General features: G+C 41.8%; 1 protein-coding gene and 1 long non-coding RNA gene across 3 annotated transcripts; one reads left to right on the forward strand and one right to left on the reverse strand.

Annotated features, from left to right (window-relative positions):
* Nucleotides 1-366: 366 nt before the first annotated feature.
* LOC143357054 (uncharacterized) lies at nt 367-14,030 on the reverse strand. Its single transcript, XR_013082755.1, has 2 exons — nt 13,889-14,030; nt 367-1,715 (listed from the first exon to the last, which is right to left on the reverse strand). It is a non-coding gene; the product is annotated as an uncharacterized LOC143357054 (long non-coding RNA).
* On the forward strand, nt 14,021-22,717 carry LOC143357050 (ATP-binding cassette sub-family G member 1). 2 transcript variants are annotated; one of them, XM_076793225.1, is made up of 12 exons: nt 14,021-14,228; nt 16,104-16,287; nt 16,393-16,516; nt 17,123-17,268; nt 18,005-18,128; nt 18,465-18,579; nt 19,180-19,302; nt 19,378-19,493; nt 19,988-20,156; nt 20,479-20,735; nt 20,817-20,950; nt 21,134-22,717. In XM_076793225.1, exons 1-12 carry the CDS (start codon nt 14,021-14,023, stop codon nt 21,351-21,353), a joined length of 1,920 nt encoding a protein of 639 aa, XP_076649340.1. In that variant the 3' UTR covers nt 21,354-22,717. The 2 variants fall into 2 exon arrangements, with proteins under 2 accessions (XP_076649340.1, XP_076649339.1); XM_076793224.1 differs by having other exon boundaries at nt 19,180-19,493.
* Nucleotides 22,718-23,234: the final 517 nt, after the last annotated feature.

The raw sequence follows: 23,234 nt of genomic DNA on the forward strand, positions 1-23,234 counted from the left end.
ATCAGCAACGAATAAGTAAAGAAAATGTAATGAAAAGACGTCTCTGCGTATATAGTTATTGAAGCCTTAATTTTTCCTTAACTTCCGACTTGTCGTTGACTTATACTACTGAATTTCGTGCCACCTCTTTCAATATCATATTCTCCTAATACAAATTTCGATTTTCGGAATTTTCGAAAATTTTTCGCAATTTTCGGACTTCTACTAGGAGAACATGACAGCGAAAGAGGTGGCACCAAATTTTCGTGCCACCTCTTTTACTATCATATTCTCCTGATACAACACTTAATTTCCCTAATTTCAAAAACTTTGCTGTTCCCGGAATTTTCGAAGACATTGAAAGTGGGAATAGAAGAACACATTAACTGTTGTAACTAATATTCTTTATTTCTCACTAAATAAATTACAATGTTAAGCATGTACATGTACAAAATAAAACTAAAATGTAGCATGGTATGGGTCGTTTTGCATGCAGGTCGAGTGGTAGTGTACAGGTGATTGTAGCTTTTACCATGTTTAGTGCTGAACGCGAAAGATGCTCGCAGGAACATAAAGAGGAACGAGAGTATACGAGGGAGGACGAGGTATAAGACACAGACTTTACACAGAAAATTACACCAATTTTCTTGCGAGAAAGAAACTAATTATGACTTAATTATTAATTTTACGTGCTTATAATTTCAGTCGGAAGTGGTTGATTGGACTATTACTTGCACGCAACCTGTACTACTGTAATTTATACAATTCATGTGGTAGTATAAAACAAAATGCATTTGTCTGGATTATCTGGAATATGGTAATCATACACAAGGGGTTAGCGTTAGCCTATGCATCCGGTTGCACGGGCACGCATTTCTGTTTCCTTCGTCTCTTACTCCTCGCTTATTATCCGTGTTCTTTCTCGGTCCACTCTAGAATATAATACATGTGTGCCAGAATGAGAGGACAAGCAATACTACACGAGACACTGTAAGACTGTAAAGAGGCGTAGAGTTCGCTATTTTTACAATCAAATAGTAACAATTTTTTTAAATTTTGCAGGGTGATCGAGGGTACATACCCTACTATATCCAGAATTTTACTGGTGCTAAAATCGCCGCGAATGCGCGAGAAAACCTGAGCAAAATCTCATCGCTGATCGGCGGGGGGCCGGGTAAAGAGTGCCGCCGGTTTTCCGCGAAGATCGCGGATTTCCTCCGGCTGCGAAAAAGCGCGAGCATTCGAACAACGAGTGTCTCGATAGATAGATCGGGAGCTGTCGGTGTCGCGTAATAGAAAAGGGAGAGGGGCCAGAAAGAGAGACGTAGGGAGAGGGGGAGAAAGAGAGATGCTCCCTGATCGGCGGGTGAGCAGTGAGGGGGATAAAGCAGCGCGCGCGATAGAGGAACGCAGAAAAGGGAGAACACGCGTGTTCTCGAGTGCACAGTGTGTTCGATCGCCGGCAGACAGCGGCTCGTTTTATGCTGCCGCTCACTACCGTTCACGTTAACGTTCGTGTTCCCGCTGTCGTTGTCGTAAATATCGTCTGACAGAGAGGGCCCGGTGGCCATGCCCGCGACAATTCCGCCAGCGAGCACGCGTTCCAATTGTCCCGGACTGTTTTGAATGGACGCGGATCGGATTCGCTCAACGTGCGTTCCAACCGCGAGCCGAAACAACGAAATAAAATTCGGTGCGATCACATCCGGAGCTGTCACCGAAACCGGAGAGATTTACTGACCTGTTATTCGACGACCTTGAGGTGAGCGACTCCTAGACCACGGACGCCGGTTTCTCACGAAAGTGTACTTCCTCTGCGACCGCGACACTTTCACGATCGTTTTCACGCAACTTTTACGACCGAAAGACTGGTTTAATTAGCCGTAAAAGTTTGCGGCCCTTTTATCCCGTTGATTCAGACCAGGCCAGTTTTTAAGTAATTTCATTTCACGAATTAACTGTGGTCCCGCCCGAGAAAAGAACACGATCAAAACATTATAGTGCCGCTATGGTTGCCGCGTGTCTGCAATGTCATTTCCGCGCACAATAATCAACGACGATGACTGGGAGCGTAAATAAACATACGGCTTGAATCGCCACAAATTCTTTTGGGAAACATGTTGTTAACGCAAAATGAATCTATTTACCGAATTTCAGCTCAATCGGATTTGACCGATTTTCGGAACTTTGGCCTCGGATCTGTTTCGACTGGTTATGCTAATCGGAGGTGTATGGCTACGTCGAATTGGATCTTGGAGAAAATGTTGTGCTACCGCTCCTGATTTATTTTTCGATAGACGATTTTCGGCACACGGGAGCGCAAAACGACAATGATGTTTGACCGACATTTTCGTAACGAATGCTCCCGACGTATAAACTAGTTTAATCGTAATTGCGCACGCCACGATGGAGAAAGTTTTTTCGCTGACTAACCGGATAAATGCGTGACATAAACAGTTGATCGTACGGGGCCTCGATCACCGGTAACTCGGACGGGCAAGGATTTGTCTTTTTATGTCTTCCGACCTCCTTGTAACGGGTAATTAATTAGCTTCGAACGTGAAACGTCCACCGTTACACTGAATCATCGTGGAATCATCATATATGGTTCACTGTGTTGGCAGTTACGCGATACTTTATCTTCGAAATTTCCCGATTAAGATTCCAAGAGGTCTAGCATTTTTTGTACCGTGCACGTGGAAGCAAAATTCAGTTCGATGATGTAACTTCTAAACGCCGTCGTTGCAGATTTCTGTATCGGTTGCTCAAGAAAAAACGCTTAGGATGCACTTTATCTTACAACGTGTTTACCAAGCAAATTCTGGCCGGCAAATGATTTTTCCTGCTACGTTATACAAGGTGTCCCGTTTGGAGTTTCGCACGCAATTATTTCCCAAACTGTGGCTCGTTTTTAAAAAATATTTCAAATAGAACTCACTCTGTTTCCGGGCGAGATGGAACGGCGCTGAATGACCTTGAACGACCTTGGAAGACGGAGACGTCATAAGTCAGTGGATTCGTCTCGGGACATGCATACCTAAATAAAAACATACAGTTCCGTATAAAAAAAAAAAAAACAGAGGTCACTTCCTGCGGAAACAGACTATATTTTATTTAAAATATTTTTTACAATATAGTTTGTTTCAATTCAGTATGTTTTCAATTTTCATTGTAAGCACAGATGGAAAAGTTAAAAATCACGAACTTCACTGTTTTCTTCATAATTCCGTTCGATAGCAATTTGAAAATAGTTTCTTTTGCATATTACCTAGTAAACGAATCCTTCCAACATCTCAAAAGAGCTCGGGTGGTTTGGACCAATCTTCAAAAACTTGGATGCGCGTGTGACCCATCTGCAATTTGTGGGAATAATTAATGAATGCTTGCCCATGATACAAATTGTCGTTGTGATACCCAAGCACACTATGAGTAATGGTCTTGACAGTTCTGTCCATAATGATATACTTTAAACTGAAAAGATGCGATAGCTGGCTGTCGTAATATCCTGACTGCGAGTAACGCGAAGCGATAACGCCTAAGGTTTTCAAAGAGCTCTTTTCACGTGTCGCAGCGATGAAAGAACTAGTGTCGATCTCGATCGATGCGTCTATTTTTGGTGATTAATCAGCGGAAGTTATCGGCACACCTGTTCAAGATATTTCAGCAATCTTCGAGTATCGATAGCGATGGAAAAATTCACACCGGTCCGAAAAGTGCTGGCTGATCTTAATAAATAATTCGGGGATAAACAATTTCCGTCCGGCGCTCCTGTAATTGCGCACAAAGCTTCGCGTTCCAATACTTGTGCACACCTGGACGTGTTTTACATCTTCCGACAGTGAAAGTCGGTGACTGCATCTTTTAGCGGTTGCTTTGTGCGCGCGGACATTATGGCAACCCAAAAATCTCGATGGCTTCCAACGCTCCAGAAATTACCAGCTCGATTTAAATCTTTGCACTCGAAGCTATTTTAACTTCAAAAGAAAACATTTCTTCCGAAATTGTGCAATTTACTCATACAATACTGAAGTGTTTAGTAATTCAGTAAACACAAATAAATGTAATAATGTAAAAAATAGTTTGAATAACGATACAGCAATTTTTAGTGGCGCCTTACAGTCGCCATTCGAGTGCTAAGGGTTCAATCGCTCGCGCAGAGTTACCAAAATCACGCGACCCACGTGCATTTTCAACGGTATCGGCGGCCATAATTGCGTGTCGGTGTCGTCTCGCGAGGGGGATCGAAGTGGAATATAGATCGAACGTTCGGGAACCCGCGGATCGAGATCGAATTCGCGCGAAACGACCGATTGAACTTTACGCGTGCACTCTGCACGCGGTTTATTTAATCGTTCCGTTATCGGGGTTGCGTTTAAAGGGGATGCAATCTAAATGGTTGTTGGAAAGATCTACTGGGACGCGCGACAATATGTTTTTCGTAACCGGGATACCACGATATCGGCGTTCCTATTCTTCTTAAGAGTGCACGAGATAATGGAGCGTGGAATTAGATGTTCCCCGAGCGATACACTATACCATACCGTTTCTCTAGGGCAGTGAAGTAGCCCAACGAGATTAGTCGATCGATCACCGTGGACGATTATTTTAATTACAATTTCTATAAACGCGCGGCCCCGCTATCTGTCTCTGAAACTGCTACTGTTATTTAAAGGCAATCGAAATTTTCGCAGTATTTTTTCATCCTTTTATCTATTACGTGCTCAAATTCCTTCGGGGCCTTTTTCTTGTGTTGTCCATTCGAAGCCTATTTATTTCTTTTCGTAAATGCTATTTACTTCTTTTTGTGAGGACTGTTTACTTGTTTTTGTGAAGATCATTTCTTTTATTTACATATGTGCCAATTAATTCTGTCCTCGTTCCTCGCACGTTTGTTGTTCATCGGAAGACAATCGAAACGGATTGACGTTCTTTTTGTCGTTTTGACGTCCGTTCTCATTGTTTGTCGTTTTTACGTCCGTCCTCATTTTTTGTCGTTAACAACGGCTTGTTTATCTTCAGTTTAGTGGACCAACTATAATTAATTGCTGATCCTTTTACCCGTGAATTTACTACCTAGTTGTAGGTAATTAAACGCGTAATTAAGTACCCTGTAAACATCGTTTTTTTTTAATTTATTTTTTGGTCAGTTCTTGAGTGGAGTAGAGCGAATTTAATGATGAATTTCTAAAGAAGAGTCAATGAATTATGAAAGTTAGTTCCTACATGTGATAATTAGATCAGTAATCGAGTTCGCTGCTATCGTCGCTGTTCTTTTTTCTCTCTCTCCTCGCGGGAGATAATTTTTTAATCGATCTCGGAATTTCTCGCGTCAAGTGGGACACGATTGGAGAAACACCGTCGTGAACCACTTGCTCGTTCGTGGATGTTAATTGTCAAGAAAAAAAAATGGTTAAACTATTCTCTTCTGTTTAACGATTTTATATATTCCTTTCGGGATAATTACCGCATAAATGACAACGGCGAAAATTCTAAAGGAGAATTTATTTAGCATACTAAAATTGTTGATAACGCGGTGTGCTGAATTTTATGTTACTACTGCACAGTGCGGTTCTATGTAAAACACAACGAATCCCACACCGAGCTTTCCATGCCATTTTTGGCACGCGAATTCTCCGAATCCGCCAAGCATACTCCTCCGGTATCTCACAAAATTATTCCTATAAATAACAACTTGCGCAAAGTTCCGCGATTCAACAGAAATCCCGGATGACGAAAAATGGCGGAAGTCGTTTGAAACTTAACCCGAGATTAAGCGTTATCTGCGCTGAAAGTTAATCGGCAACGTTTCGTTTGGTCCTTGATAAAATAAGAACAACTTATCAAATTGATTTCTTGCGGTGGAACACGACAATTTCTAGAATCGGTCATCGGGGACCTAAAAACATTGACTTGCACCACTTGGCTCTGCGCACAACTCAAATTCGCCTGTTTTCGACAGCGTATCGTCCATGAAATATTCAACGTATAGCGGCAGGAAAAAAACCCCGTATTCTATTTTCAGTCACTATAGACGTTTACAATTAGCGGCGGTATTAGATTGTCGATTCATGCCTCTTCAGAAAAACCTGTTGACACTTCGTGTTAGTGTTTCCTTGCGAGCAGTTATGTATGTATCATACTTGTTTAGTAATTAGTATTTCGGAATACTAACGATTGTAATCGATTTTTTGAAAGTCATCGCCGCATTGCAGATTTTTACACAAACTTTTTTTGGTCTACTGCAACTATGGGCACGGTAGGTGAGAATGATAGCTGGCCACGTGAAAATGCATTCTCGCCCGCGGAGGCGTGGCTTAGTACCCGCAGGGGCGTGGCTTCGTGCCCAGGGCGAGAGAATCGCTGCCCGTACGGGCAGTCGTTGGACACAGCTCTGACGTAGACACTTTCCCAGGTTCTTTCCAAGTGGCAGTTAGGCTTCATTCATGCGTCGAGGGGAGTGAATTTTTTTTCAGTTCGCCGGCAGTTAGTATGTTAAAATTGCCACAGACGTTATCCCGCTGGCAAACGTAACTCTCTCGCATGCCTCTTACATAAGGAAGCGTATCTCTGTTATTAATGTAACTAACGGTGTAAAAGCTACTCAATTGTTGGTTCGCTTCGCGTTCTCTTGACAAGTGGTGTTCCGCGCGCCGGTGAATGCCGCTCGCGTTTATTGTTCGCAAGAATAATGCAACTGCGTAAGACCGACCCCCGGGGAGCAATCCAGCTGCGTACGTTTCACTTTGAACCCGCAGGCACCGATGCACTCGGTGCACTCGGTTATGTATCCTCTCGGTGAAAGTGTCCTTGTTGGAAACCCAACGCTGTCCAGGAACCGCTTGAACACAAATATTATAACTGAGCTGTCATGCGTGAAAACATGCTCGAACTTTTTATATTTAAAAATCATTCTAGATTATAAAGAAACGGGATTACACGGAAGATAATGCTAAACAATGCTCACTTCGAATCACGATGTGTTCCAGATAAGTGTCCAGATCTAACCACAAGTTATATTATTATAGTTAAGTACAATTAATATTTAATTAAAAATGATCGAACGGAGAAACAATAAGAACATTGAGCAAATTACTTGATCGGAGAACGCGGATAAAACGATCGTGTATAAGCTCGAACAATAAAAATATAATTGGTTCTGTCGCCGGTCCATTAACATGTAATGATGTCATGGTAAACAATTGATTCGTCACATTATCATATAATTGTAAATATTTAAAACTTTATTAATCCCAGTTTATTTCCCCGTCCGATTCCAATGAGAAATGATTCATCATTCCGATGAATTGTTCGGTTTCCGTACAAAGTTCAAAAATCATTCCAGCCGCGAATGATTAACACTGGAATTACATCGAAACACGTGTTTGGCATACACTTTCAAATTCATCCTGTCTAATTGCGCACGTAAATGTAATTATGCCATAGCTAATTATTCCTGTCATGAAAAATTATTAGACTGCAGGTCTTTGAAGATCGAGTAAAAACTTGCTCCTTGCATTAACATCATAACATTATTTCCGATAAGAATGCGAGACTTTGTCCGATTCCGGGTAATCGCGTGCGCGGATCGAGCGCACACATGTTAATCGGATGGCGCGTCATTGTTCGTCCTACCCTGCTGTTTCAATTAATTAAGCACATGTTAAATAAACATGCCAGATACGCGTAACAAATTATATCGCCACGAGGAGCGAGCCGACGCAATGGACCAAAGTCGATGCAGCTGGAAAAGAATCCTACGCTGAGTCAGACGATACCGTAATTATCGGTGAGCGTGCAACTGCATGATAAGTGAGCGCGATTAGCGTTGCTAGTTTGCATTTTCGGCACATCCTGCGATATCGTGGCGTTTCCATTCAGTACACCCAATTTGTTCAATTAATGATTATAAAACCTGGTTTGCCGAATTGTTATAAATTAATTTGTCGAAGGTGTTAATATTATTTTGGATTTTTCCGCCCAGGGCTGTAGCCCCTATAGCCCCCCCCCCTTAAATCCGCCACTGGATGGCACACAGTAGTTGAATAAGGAATAATTAATAGAATTTAATGTATAATTAAAAAGACAGAGTCTTGCAGAAATGGGACGCATCGGTCTCGCAATGCACGTAAAAACGCAAGATTTATCGCGTTCATGCTTGTAAAGTCGTGAATCATAATGATTTATTACGTCGGTGGCTCGACGTCACCTTCGGAACCCCTATTATCGTGTTTCCTTCGACGGGCTCCAGAGTGAAACAGACGGCAAACGTTATGGTAATTTTTTCGTCGGAAATGGCACATCTCGATGGTTCGAAGAACTTATTGTCTCTGCGTAGGTCCTTACAGCTATTTGAAGTTATAAAAATGAAAGCGTACTGTCGAAAAAGCTATCATTGGAAAAATGGTAACTATTGAAAAATGTGTTCGCACTCTGTGCAGTAACCAGATTCCAATCGATGTGATGCAATTTTTATAATGATCTCGGTGCATGGACACTGTGTACAAAGAAAATAAATTTCTCCTTCCAATCGACCTTTTTTCTTTTATTTTCGAAGACTGGAAATCGCACGAACATCTAGGGCAAGGGAATAAAGTAACAAAACGGGAAGGATAAATGTTGCATCATTTGCATACCCAATTATGACCTGGGCAGTGTATGGTATAGGCAAGCTTACTATAAATTCCAAGAAGAAGATAACCTTGGCTGGACCAGTTACAGTCACAGAATTATAATTACGGTGTATAAATTTTGAAAATGATCGCAGAAGACTCTTAATACACAAGATAATCGGCCCAGCCATATTTCCTCGAGAGTATCAAGCCTAAAAAGGCAACGGAGACGCCACGAAAGACAACATTTCCATACTTTCCGCATAAAACAGATTCGCATGTGGTTTCACTATACAAGGGCGACAACAACTACCAGAAGCTAATATATTTTATGGAATACCGGCAGAGAAAAAGTTGTTCTGCTGGTTTTTCCAACGATCATGTTTCTTCGAATATGGCTATTTCTTTGCTGGTCATCGTATGCTCGTGTTGGAATTCATATATATATTCTGAGTACGTTAATTACGCTGTTTATGCTTCCGCAGAAATTCATTTGTCTTACGAATGTTCGTGTGACGTACGTACAATTACTTCGACGAGCTACCTGTAGTAAAACGCGTCTGTAAACAAAGCAATTGATTGATATTTGACATATAGAAGGATTAATCTAATTCCGCTATTGATCGGCTATTACTAGTCTCCGTGGCAAATGAATGAGCATATTATTCAGTTTTTATTTCTGTTAATGAGTGTTAATGAGTTACAACAGGCAATTTTCTCACGTAATTCTCATTAATTTATGTTCGCGTGGAATTACTTGCGTTCTCGTATACGTATTACGTAGCATGCTAAAGATCTACGACATCAACGCGTAGCAAACAAGAAGATCTGTTTGAATCGTAGCAGGTTGGAAAGTAGTGCAGAACAACGGATCCTATGGTCTCTTATAGAAAAAGATTCTGATCGGACGCGAAGAACACGGTTTTTATACGTTCCACCGATTATTCTCGAGATTCATTGTTCGGTAGAACAGTTAGCTCGCACGGCGGAAACAGCGAACGTTGAACTTGAATTCACCGCGTTCCGTTGAAGCGCCGTGAATCGGATCTGCGATGATCTCCGTTGGACTTTCATTGTTGATTCATTGCGAGCGATAAGATTCGCGGGTGTACTTCGACCAGCGATATTGTGAATCACAACTATCAACATCCGAACGAAACGGCAATGAGGAATTAATAAAAACATTGTTTACCGCACGGTGCACAATGTCCTAATTTGTCACGAAGCAGATAATGTCGTGAAGTAAATCGTACAAATTAGCACAGAATTTCGTTCCGCACTTTGATATTGCATTAACGAAGGACAAAAAGAAGCATAGCATTCGGTTCTTTTATCAGTTACTTGTAACTGTAACCCGTCGGTCACAGAAGTCATTCGCGGCCGTAGCAAAAATAAAACGGAACAAACTATTGTGAGGAGGTCGGTGACCGGTGTTTTCTCCGCGACAGAATTTTCCCCGCCGGTCACCGGTGACCGGCGCGGTGTTCATAGACGTGGCTATTAGACACAGACATAGACGCTTTATTTACATTCGACTTTCGTCGAATAACACGACGCAAACGTAAGCATCTTGCCGGTCACCGGTGACCGACGCTATATTTATAGTCATAGTCATTAGACATAAACACAGACATCTTATTTACATCCGAATATCATCGACTAACACGACGCAAAAAGAGGAATCGCGCCGGTCACCGGTGACCGGCACACAAGCAGCGTCGTTTTAGTTGTAATTGTACAGTTTTTGTTGGTGAAATTAGTTTCCGTGGGTATTACAGTATACCTAACGCGAGTTCACTGGCGGTCACAGGTGTCCGACAGTGCTTTTTCTCTGCACTCGGAAAATGTTCAAACCGTTTTCTAAGTCTGATGTTTTCGGTGAAATTGATATCATACCTAACAAAAGTTTGCTGCCGGTCACCGGTGTCCGACAGTGCTTTTTCTCTGCACTCGGAAAATGTTCAAACTGTTTTCTAAGTCTGATGTTTTCGGTGAAATTGATATCATACCTAACAAAAGTTTGCTGCCGGTCACCGGTGTCCGACAGTGCTTTTTCTCTGCACTCGGAAAATGTTCAAACCGTTTTCTAAGTCTGATGTTTTCGGTGAAATTGATATCACACCTAATAAAAGTTTGCTGCCGGTCACCGGTGTCCGACAGTCTCCTCTTTCGTTGTGGCTGAAAGATGTCTAAACCGTTCGGCGAGTCGTTTTCGGTGAAACGAGTGCACTGGAAATTCATGCGGATCGACGTAACTAGAGTTCGATTCCTTTCTGAAACAATGACCGCCGCTTAATTCTATAAACAAGATTACGGTTATCGGCAGCGGCGATAGAGCACTTTGTTCTCTTTGAGGAAGTTTGCTCAACGGTCGAGCGTTTCAATGTCGTCGATGCCCTCTTAACATCGCCGCACACGCGTTGCTCCTCCAGCCCTCTCTCTCTCTCTCTCTCTCTCTCTCTCTGTATCGAGTACGATTGCACGGAGTTTCGAGTTATTTATGATCCGATGATCGTTGTACAATAGCAACGAACAAAAACGCCGCTGATAACGGGCTTTCGCGAAGCGGGAGAGCACGCGCGAATCGCGAAGCGTCATTGTCCTGTATCTTCCTATTCGATACTTTGACTGGCAACCCAGCAGTCTCAAAAATTAAGGTACTGATTACTCGACCTTCTTGAATCTTCATAGATCCTAATCTGCTGCGATACGCCGGATTAACACAGATAATCGTTGTTAAACTGCACTGGTCTTTGCAGTGTGCTTGCGCGGATCTTTATGCAAAATAAAAATTTTCTGCGTCGATTTGAGGACACTCGAGCTGCACAGACAATTGTTTCACCTATTCACTTTTGTCATAAACGCATGAAATCCGCAGTCCAGTTGCAGTATTTCCTCTTAGTCTCTATATTGTTGAGACGTCAGTATGGACACGGTTGCAGATTATACGGTTCTATTGGTGCAATAATATTATCGAACTTTTCGTACTCGCGGAGGTTACGCAAGTATTATAGAAATCGGTATGCCATTAACGTATCGGGAACGTTTAATGTTCCTCCATGTCCAGGAGTCCGGCGGCTTACGTCTTATCGTGAAGTTCGATTGCAGCCACTTAGCGTCTGCTTGCAGCGTAATTACGTGCCACAGCTGTAGTTGCACATGGGTGTGCCCTTACGACAGCCACGACTACCAATGAAATAAAAACGATGAATTATTTAAAAATTTGATATACCGCGCTTGGTCGAGCGTCATTAATCTTTGTTCAATCTGCGCGCGGATTACAATTCTCTCGGGAAGTTAAACGGTGCAAGGTACATAATGTTTCCTAAAAAAATTGTTTGCGGACCTCAAAGCAAGAAAAAAAAAAATTGCGATGCGTAGATGGCGATGAATACAAATGAACGGAAACGATTGGCTTGTCGGATTTCACAGAAGATAACGGAAAGAGGATTCTCCGTGTTTCGCGTCTAGTCACGGCGAAGGAGCTATAATGTGTAACGGACGTGTTTGTGTCCCGGAAGCCGCACAAACTTGGTGTTGACACCACAATGAAAATATCCGGTTATGGTAATCGACTGGAGTATCGGGGTATCCTATCTCGGCCTATTCTTCGGCCGCAAACGTAATCCCTCGGGCACGTGGTTTAACGAGCGAAAGTTCCAAGTCCACGAACCTTTGCGTCTCGCGATCGTGAATCGATTAATCTAATAATCTAATCTAATCGCGGATCGGGAAGAAGCTCTCGCTAGATTTTCGTCGGAGCCGCGCTCGCCAAGTCCATTCTCTGCCGGCCAGGCAGGTACGGTGTCGCTCGTACAGTGATTCGAAAACGTTCTCGCGATTAGGCTCGTCTTCGCGTTGACCTCTCGATCGTTTGGCCTTTTCGTGCGACACACCGGAACGGGAATTGTTCAGCGTCGATCGCGCCCCGTCGATCGATTCGTCATTCTCGGCCGGCCATCTTGAACCGAGACAAGGACGAGCGATCAATGTCGAAGGTGAATGAACCTTTTCGTTGGTCTCTTCTTTTACCAACCACGGAAACATCGTTAACCCATTTGCATCATTAGCGTATATATACGCTCAATTTTCCTGGCCACTATCACCGGAGCCGTATGCGTACGCTCAACTTGGTTGGTCACTATCATTATTCGTTAGCTAAAAAATAGAAACGGAGGGTATTGTTGGAGATGAAAGTAGTAAGTCTGATTTTTTCTTATAATGCTGAAATATGAAGTTCTTTTACTCGTAGTCATTTTTGTACTTAAATATAATAAAGAAAAAGTTTGGTGATCAAGGCCTTCATTTCATATTTCCTTATGATGCAAATGGGTTAACGATGCGAATTTTCGCGCGTATCTTCGAGAGGCGAAATGGAAAGCATAATCGTCGCCAGTAACGGTTTCATGCATTTTTCTCCGTTTTCTACGGCGTATGCGATCATACGTCGAAGACCAATGGCGGGAATTGTGTCGGAACGTGAGAAAATCAGATTTATTATTGTTTCTAGTCTGCGGATCTTTATAGAAAACAAAAATTTTCAATTTCTCTTAATTATTTGATTGAACCTACTCAATTACCTATCTACCTCTAGTCACCTACTCATTTTTGGCATGAACGCATAAAATCCGCAGACTAATTTTACAAGTACTGGAAACAAAAGCATGACATTTATGACATTCTAAATATATCTGTGTTGACGATTTTCTATCTTCGGCGTCACAAACTTGTTTTCCCGAGCGTGGACATCTCAAAGTGCATTATTCGACCGTAACGTCAACTATCAATTAGCAGGCATTGGTTTAGCATGGTTGATTAATTAGCTCGCCCCGCTACCAACTTACTTGTTGTTGACGACGACGATGCTCGGCTAGATTAAATTTAATCGTGTAGTTTACTGTTTGCAAACGTCTTCCGTATTTTTCGGTGAATTCTAAACGCCTCGGATTTCTACTGTTGAAGTCGCCGTTGACAGTGACACAAAACATACTTTAATCTCGTGACGGTTCTCATAACGCTCGATGGCCTAATCGAAGCAGGTCAAATCAGTGTTTAGGAAATCGTTGGGACAACTATTTGGAATCGTGGATTACACTGCGGATCTTTCTGAAAAATAAAAATATTTTACATCGGTTGCAAGTAATTGCTTTCCCTCTTGAATCACTTCAAGTTGCACCTATCCGTTTTTGCCATAAATGCGTAAAATCCGCGTCGCCTAGCAGGAGCTCATGACGCTTCTGCGTTCGTTATTCGTTTCTTCGCGGCCTGTGAGAAAACGATCCGCAGATTAAGGGGTTAACAATAACGGCTATTTCCTCTTGTTACAGTCGCGCGGTGCTGGTTCCCTTATGTTGAATTAATCGCCGAGCGTGTTCAACCACTAATACTTCTACGGGGCACTCGACGAGAGCTCAAACGAACCGCGCACCACCATGGAGGTATTGATGCACGAGGCCAGCAACGGCCAGGGAATGAATGCGGACAGTTCATTCGGTTATGAGAAACAGCTGGCCATGGAGAGGCTGCGAGATCCTCGGACAATCGGCAATGGAACACGGTTCATGGAAACGGCCGCGGCCGACACGGTCGCCATCTCCTTCGAGAAGATCACCTACACGGTGTCCCTCGGATGCAGGAAAGGTCAGTTCAACGTCGAACACAGCACAACTCCCAAAGGATCTAGACTCTAAATCTAAAGGGCCGTGCCCCACAGTAATTGGGTCCCTCACCTTAGAGTACAAGGGAATTGACCAATTTTTCGGAAAGAATGATTTTCTCTAAATGTGCACCTTAGTCAAAAGTACAAATTCTAGTTGTAGTAATTTTCCGAGTATCATAACGAGAAGGAGGATTTAGAGGCATACATGCAAACGCAATTGAACTGCATATGCGGAGTCACACTTTCCAAATCGTTACACAAGCTCGATAAATCATGGTTACGTGGACGAGAGAAACTTTTCTTTAAATCTCCGCGTAAGTCCATCGACGCGTATCTAATGTCTGGTGATCGTTGGTAGCTCGTTGCGCAGACCCGAGTCTTGGGAATACCGTTATCAATTTCTCTTTTAATCTACCATTATACAATGTGTCGTACACGATGTTACATCATGGTAATGCTTGAACTTTCACATCTCTGATACCTATTTTCCACAGTTTAGGATGTTTCTTCTAGTCATTCTCTATTGCGCATCATTAAATACGATACTGTGTTCAGATTAATGAATCGATTGTGCTTACCTTAAATCCCCCACTACGTTTCTGTTGGCTCTTTCAAGCTGCACTTATTTATTTTCTCCGCCCTCCTTCTATCAGTTCACTTACTATACTTTCAATCTATTTCTATCAATTCCCCCACTCTTTTTCCATTTCCCATTCTTTTTCTATTCGTTCCCCACTCTTTCTTTATTTTTCACGCTTTTGTGCCCCCATTCTATACTTCCTACTTTGTTGTATTAGGTTCCCCCACTCTCTCACTATTCTCTATTTTTTTTTTCTATTAGTTCTCCCAATCTTCCTCTAATTCCTACTTGTTTCTACTGATTTCCCACTCTGTTGCCACTAATTACCGCGCTCCTCCACTTTTCACTCTTTTTGCATCAGTTCCGCCACCCTTCCTGTATTCCCCACTCTTTCCCCATTAGTTCCCCCATCCTCTAATTCCTATTTTTTTTTCCATTAGTGCTTCCACTACCCTTTCATTAGTTCTCCACTCTTTTGTCACTAATTCTCCCACTGCTCCTCCATTAGATCCCTCATTCGATTGTTATTGATTCCTCCGCTCTTTCTCTACCGATCCCTCCACTATATCGTCATTGTCTTTCTCACCCTTTCCGGATTACATTCTTCACTCCGTCTGCACTAAATCTCTTACTCTTTTCCCATCGATTTTCCCCTATTTCTCCATCCATTTCACCACAGTAATGTTCAGACACGTGTAGCCAATTGTTCATCATTTTATCAAACATATTTTTAGAGCCGTTCTACACAGATCTACCAATCTTCGTATTGTCACTACAGTTGAAAATCAATTGTTACTACAACCTATTACGTAAACCAAACCATATTAAGATGCACAAGAATGCTAGTGATTGTTACGATAAACCGTTTTACTCTTGTACCATTAAACAAGTCGTTCTGCTTTTTTCGCGCGACTTCTATGGGCATCGAGGTGCGGCGCTCGACATGTTAAACAGCCAGGAGTTTAATTTAATCGCCAGATTTACATGATGAGCCACCTACATGGCGCTTTCCATCATGTTCGGTCAAGGTGGACCACTGCGCCGCCATAAAGGTCCACTTTCTCCATCGCTTGATCGTTGACTAAATATCAACATTTCTCCTTAAACTGAAAATTGTCCGCATTTTTACAGCTGCCTCTATCTCTGCGACAAAAAGAGATCGTAAGGATTAATGTTACCAACGAGGAATGTAACCGCGAACATGTTTCTAGCACGTAACCCCGATAAATCCACGGAAGTATCGCGCGGCCATCATCGTAGCATGACGTGTTCGCAGGTCAAAAAGAGATCTTGCACGGGATCAACGGAAGACTTCCGGCGAGGCGGTTGGTCGCGTTGATGGGTCCATCGGGAGCTGGGAAGTCAACGTTGCTGAACGTTCTGTCGGGATACAAGACGACCGGCGTGCACGGTAACGTCCTCGTGAACGGACAGACGCGGGAGATGCACTCGTTTTGGAAGTGAGAGCCGACTTATTTCTTCTCTTCGAGTCTACCGAACTAGAATAATTTACTCGGACGCCGCGTGGCAAACGTTTTCTGATCGTGTGCAATTGAACGTCGCAGATGCAGCGCGTATATCACGCAGGACGATCGGCTGGAGCCGTTGTTGACGGTCATCGAGAACATGAGGGTGGCAGCTGACCTCAAACTGTCCACCAAGATCCCGCGATACGAGAAGGAAACGATAGTGAGTAACGTTCCGAGGCCCGATTAGCTATCAATATTTTGAACTGCAACCGTCCCCGCACGGACACACCGCCGCGGATTGATAAGATAAACGGTTACATGCTCGCGGAATATTGCCATTGTTCGGTGTTCAAAGTCGCTTAACCCCTCTGTGTACAGTACCGTAGCTGTAACTGTCGCAAAGGTCTCCACCGTAACTGTCCAAATGTTTATCTCCACCACCGGGGGACCCCCCTTGCAATTAGTCGGGCGGCAAACACGATAACTAGTTTAATGAAAAAAATTGATACGTCTGCAAAACCAACAATTTTTACGATTTCGACAAATCCTGCGTCACTACAACATGTCCTTTGCATATCCCAGCGTGACAATGTTTCGCCCCTTGCGTAAAGGATCTAAAGTGTAACCCTTCGAGTCAGTGAACTCGGCTCGCATACTTGTTCTCAAATAAATTCCGGTTTTCGCGTGGGTTTCGCGGGGACAGAGAAATGTGCGAACGTTTCGCCCGAAATGTTGTACGCCGCCGGTTAGGCACGCTCGTTTGCATATCTCGTGGAAACTAATAAATTGTGGAAGTCTGGAACTGGAAAGGTGAATGTTATTTCAGATCGAGGAGATCCTTAAGACACTGGGCCTACACGAGCACATTAACACGCGAGCGGAGAGACTTAGTGGTGGACAGAAAAAGAGATTGTCCATTGCTCTCGAGCTGGTTAACAATCCCACCGTTATGTTCCTCGACGAACCAACCACGTACGTGTAATATATCACATTATCTCCTAGAATCTCTCGTTATAACGGTATAATCGAATGTTTATACCGTTACGGCTAGACTGCGGATTTGGTGCATTCGCGAGAAAATATTCTCCTCAATTTACTGGAATTAATGGAAGAGGAAATTAATTTTTTTTCAACTCCCGCCTCTTAAAGTTGTTCCCGAAAATTGTGTATATTCCTGTCCTATTCGCCAATAATTAGTAGACTCCAGATTTTATGCATTTATCACAAAAATGATTGGGTAGTGTGCCTATACTGATATTCATTATGCCTTAAAAACAAGTAATTGGGTCTCTTATGCTATTAATATATTATTTTGACTAGATTCAAGAATTATCAGTGAAAAATATAAAAGCTCCTGTGCCTTGCAATTGATACAGAAAATTTTGGTTTGGCATAAAATTCCTCAGTCTAATAACTAGTTCCGTGCAGAAGAGTTTATGGAATTCTCTACTTTGAGAAACATTTGTTTCTATAATATTTCCACCAAGTTCCACCTAGTTTCCGGGTAATTATCCTTGGAACTTTCGTTGGAAGTATCAAGTCTCGAAGGATTACGTGTTTCCACGTCGAAGGATAGTATTAATTAAAGCGTGTCTAGACATTGATTTATGACTCCCGCGGGCAAAAGAGTGATGAATGATGATCAGCTGCAACAAATGATCCCGTAAGTGAACCAAATCGTGCAAGATCTTCTCTCGTCTTTTCGCAGGGGGTTGGACAGCTCGTCTTGCATGCACGTGGTGAATTTGCTGAAGCTGCTGGCGCGTCAAGGAAGAACGATTGTCTGCACGATACATCAGCCCAGCGCGTCCCTGTTTCAGCTGTTCGATCTGGTAATGATGAGATCAAGGAGTCATTATCTTCTCTTTGACTTAGGGTGACCCGATTTTTCGGGATTCATCCTGATCGTAGTGAAATCAGAATTTCGTTTGAATCCTGTTTCCTGTAATCGACGCAGACAATTTATATATCGCATAAAAATCCGCGGTCAACTAATTACGTTTGAACGGCCCCATCCGGTGACCCGGTCTCTACCTGTCTCTTTAGTATCACGAACGTTTTGTCACTTGAATTCTGAGGAGCCTTTCTACATTTTCGAGCGGTTCAACGTGTCATTCATATTTGCTAATGAGCGAAGCATGTTATCAAAGCTTCCGTTCCCTTGACAGGTTTACGTGCTGGCGAAAGGGGAGTGCCTCTACCATGGTGCAACCGATAAGCTGGTGCCTTATTTGGAAAATATCAAACTGCCGTGCCCTATGTACCATAATCCAGCGGATTACAGTACGTACTTTTTACGAAATTGAATGGCATTCGAACTGCGGACTTCTGTACGACGGATCTTCTTTAATTTAACGCACGACAGAACAATTTGCTTCAAACTTGGTGTGCCATTATCCCCAGGGTACTGACAACGATTGCATGCAATCATTTTTTCGTTTATCCCCAAGGTCAGCAGAAGGACGAAATTACGCTGAAGTACGTATTTCGCTGAAGATACAAGGACTGTAACTTTTCATCGATAAAAGATATTGACGTGTGAAAGATTAAGATTGCGTCAAAGGTTCAAGAAAAAATTAGATTTTTCACGGCGTACAATTTTACGTTTCCCTAATCTTTTTGTGCACAGCTTCCTCGCGTTTCCGCATCGATAATTTTCAATCTAAAAATTTTTAAAATTGCAGTCCCAAGAAAAGAAAGATCTAGGAAAAGAACTCAATAAAATACGTTGGTTTCTCGAACAGTAGAGAATTGAATAAATAATCATTTAACTTTGTACTTCGCCGTTTTCCGCGACGTTAATCGTCCACTAATGAGAATCTATAAGTCAGTGATTATTTACGAAGATATTCTGCACGGTTTCCTGTATTTCTGATTTCATAGTAATCGAATTGGCCTGCGGCGAATACGGAGATGACAAACTATCATTGTTGATATCCAGCTCTCAAAACGGCAGGAACACGGAGTGGTTCAACACTACAGACATAGACGCAGCGAATCTAAAAGGTATGCAAACAATCTTTTTTTTTCTTCTTGTTCGCAGTAATAGGCGGATGTTACTACGTTTTCTCCGTTTTGCAGCGTTGCATCCTTCGAGGAAGAACATCGACGATAGTGCCAGTCTGCAAGCGACTTCTTTGACGTATCAAATCAGGATCTTAATGTGGAGGGGTTTTCTTATGTGCAAAAGGGATACGGTAAGTTTGCATTATGTTCGTCGGACTTGCCAGAACCGCTGCAATGATATTTTAATGGCTGGCTGGCTGTTCAAGTCTGACATCACTGGTCCAGACCAAACACTTTCTTGTGTTTACTTATTTGCACGCCTTCACTTTCTCTCGCGCCGTCTATTTGTTAATTACATTATCGTGTGCAGAATAAACGTGGCAAACGTGACTAAAACGTTTTATTTCATAGAAATAATGAGACTGTGTTTATTTCAACTTTCTGCGATCTTTGTTAATATATCTGCTCGAGTAAATAAATTTATTGAATCGTTTACCGACTTTAAACATTTAAGATAATCGATGTTTGTTCAAAACCGTTGACCTTCGTTGCTTCGGTCCCTGAAAACAGCTTTGAAAAATGCTTCTTTATCGCAACGATGATCAACGTTTTTTTTTTTTCTATAAATTATTACATGCGATTTTTTGTTGAGATCGCTCACGAGGAACTATAATTACCATTGCAGACTCTAACGCACTTGCGAATCCTAGTCAACATAGCCGTCGGTTTCATGCTCGGCTCAGTGTTCCTCGAAACTGGCATGGATGGTGCCCGAGTCCTAGATAACTATAATCTTCTATTTTCCATTCTCATACATCACATGATGACCACGATGATGCTTACCATAGTCACTTGTAAGTAGACATTATAGCTTATTATATATTAAACCTTATTGAATAAAACCTTGTTCATCGCGCTAACTGCGCACACCGTGATAGATTATTAATATAAACCTACAAATACAGTGCAACATGAATGTATTAATATGAACGAGTATTAACATTTTCTAGCAAGAAATAAAATGTAGAATACGCGAGAAGTAAAGTGCTTCGGTTTTGCAAACTTTTTAGCATATGAAAAATATGCAACTAGGACGAATCGATTAATTCAACCGATCTCGATCGATGCTAGGATATGCACGTATTGAAATTTAATTTTTCACAATTTCTGCCACAGTTCCCATGCAAATGAGCATCCTGCTGAAGGAGCACTTCAACAGATGGTACAGCCTAAAAGCATTCTACACGTCCCTAACGTTGATCGACTTGCCACTGTCGATATTCTGCTGCCTGATTTTCACGCTGATAGTGTATTTCCTAACGTCGCAGCCACTCGAGATGACACGGTTTTTTATGTTTTTCTCGATCAGCTTGCTGGTATCTTTTATAGGTCAAGGAACTGGTCTCATGATCGGAGCAGTATTCAATGTAGTTGTAAGTGTGCTTGCTCTGTACATAGATCGATAACGTCACGAAAATGTCGCCGAACTGAAACCGGAAATATTGCAATTTCAGAATGGGACGTTCCTGGGACCGACGTTATCCGTACCGATGATGATGTTCGCCGGATTCGGTGTGTCATTGGGCGATATACCGAGCTATCTGAAATGGGGTACATACGTCAGCTTTCTGCGATACGGCCTGGAAGGGTAACATTTCCTAATTCTTATTTCTATTTTGTGAAAAGTGTTCTAATGTTTCATCATCCTGTTGACATTCTTTTATAATTTTCACCAGAGCCTCTACGGTTTTATTAACATTCTCTTTTACGTGTGCAGACAAGCTCTGAAATTAAGACTAAAGAGTAAGACGAATCATTTGTCAATTTGCAGGTTCATCAGTGCCATATACGGCTACGATCGACCGCTATTGGACTGCAAAGCGAACAACAACTTCTACTGCCATTACAGGTACACGTCGAAGTTCCTGTCGGACATTACTATGGACGCGAATCAATTTTGGAACGACGTAGCGGCGCTGGTCACGATACTCATCATAACGCGAGTCGGTGCTTATCTGCTCCTCAGGTGGAAGATCATGTCCATGCGATAGAAACCATCGGAAGAGTACGCTAATCGAGCTCGTTGTGTTCCACGCGACTCGTGTTTTGACTGCCCACCGTTTCATCGTGATATTACTAAATAACTGTTCCCGATCGTTACGACAGAGAAGACGCGACACGAACCTATTTATCGTTAGCTAGGATGGGGGACTCAATTACTGTGGGTGGTACCACTTACTGTGTCTATGTACTTTTTTTTAAAGTATAGTGAATATCAGAAAAGAGACATTAAATTTTCTTCATTGAAATCAGTTAATATATATATATTAACTGATTTCAATGAAGAGAATATATATATATACATATTAACTGATTTCAATGAAGAGAATATATATATATATATGTTATATATCTCTATTTTAATATTCATTATGCTTTAAAAGTAGGTATGATTAATATAGGCACAGTGATCCCTTATCCTAGTACAATTTAACTTCAGGTGTGAATCCGGATAGTTTTGCGGCTTAATGTAATTGAAACATTTTTAATAACTTTCAAGTAGTCTCGCAAGGGAGCATATACCAACGTAATGCGACTTCGATCGATTTTGCGAAAATGACAATACATGTACGCAACTTTTTTAAATAGCAATCTGTATTTTTATACTTTAAAGTCGCCTAGGTATGACTCCTTGTTAGAGACGACCAGTCGATTTCAATTAGGGATTAATTGAATAAATAAAAACGTGACTAGTGTCTATTGTAATTATTAAGGCATTTAATTGTAATTATCTTGACGCTCCGCCCGTACTGTAAGGCATAATTGCGAACAACGAATTTTTAAAATGAAGACGAAGTTGCTACCACGAGATACGAATGTTAGGCTTAAGTTTTAGGAAGAGTACACCGAGATCCAGGAATATTCCTACGTCTCGGATACTCTAACGAATTCGCTAATCTTTTCGAATCGAGATATATATTTCCGCACGTTATCGCAAACGATTATGCTCCTGTGTAAGTAACGAATTAGGTGCAGTCTGATCGCAGAAGATCGAGCGTGTTACAAAGTAAATAATTTAGTGTAATCTAAGGTGATATCACTCCGGGACGATATCTTCGGAGATCGAACGTGATATTTAAGAATTGCTCAACGAAAAGTCAATTAGCAAGACGTGCGAGCTTCTTATTGCGGCGATTTTCCGTCGAAAATGATGGGAAACGTTCGCGCGTTAAGTAAAACTATTGTATATAATAACTATACAGGGTTCAATATCGATTTAATTATTTACCGAGCTACTTCATTATTTCAATTCATGCGTCCAACTTTCAGCCACATTATGTAAAAAAAACTTTTGTACGATTATTTTGTTAAGATTTTTATACTGATGGGACCAAAAATATAATTATTCATCGGTTATTACGAGCCTCTTTCATTGCCTACCACACCCGATTCGTGATCTTGAGTTGAAAGAAAATCAGACGAAACCTCGATTAGATGAACTTATTATAGCGGGACGTGCATTAGTGTTTACAGAAATGCTGAACTCGTAGTCTTATTGAACTTTTGTGACGCATCGAGAATTTTACCGACGAGAACGAACTCGCTTATCGGCAGTGTCGTAACCCGCTCTTAGTATCACGCATTACGCATGTTTTCAACAATGTAGAAAGCATTTAATAATAGACAAGTACTTCGAACTGTTGTTTTGTTAATTTTATGCTAACTTCAATGTTCCTAATCAACGGCACAGAAACAATGAAGCACGAGTATTTTTTTAAGCATTGTGTCATACTAAATGCGTATCAAGATCAGCATGCGATGATGCAATCAATTTATAAGCATTCCTGATGTACGATGTTGAGATCACTTAATGCTACAGATAAATTATGTACATGTGACTATGATTATATATATATATATATACCTACATT

This window comes from Halictus rubicundus, chromosome 9 (genome assembly GCF_050948215.1).
Source record: "Halictus rubicundus isolate RS-2024b chromosome 9, iyHalRubi1_principal, whole genome shotgun sequence".
Classification (NCBI taxonomy): Eukaryota; Metazoa; Arthropoda; class Insecta; order Hymenoptera; family Halictidae; genus Halictus; species Halictus rubicundus.

Bases quoted from the DNA above. Each gene is read 5' to 3' on its own strand.
- LOC143357050 (XM_076793224.1), top strand. From the start codon at position 14,021: ATGGAGGTATTGATGCACGAGGCCAGCAACGGCCAGGGAATGAATGCG. The intron at 16,517-17,122 runs GTGAGTAACGTT...ATGTTATTTCAG, and splicing joins GATACGAGAAGGAAACGATA to ATCGAGGAGATCCTTAAGAC. The intron at 18,129-18,464 runs GTAATGATGAGA...TTCCCTTGACAG, and splicing joins TGTTTCAGCTGTTCGATCTG to GTTTACGTGCTGGCGAAAGG.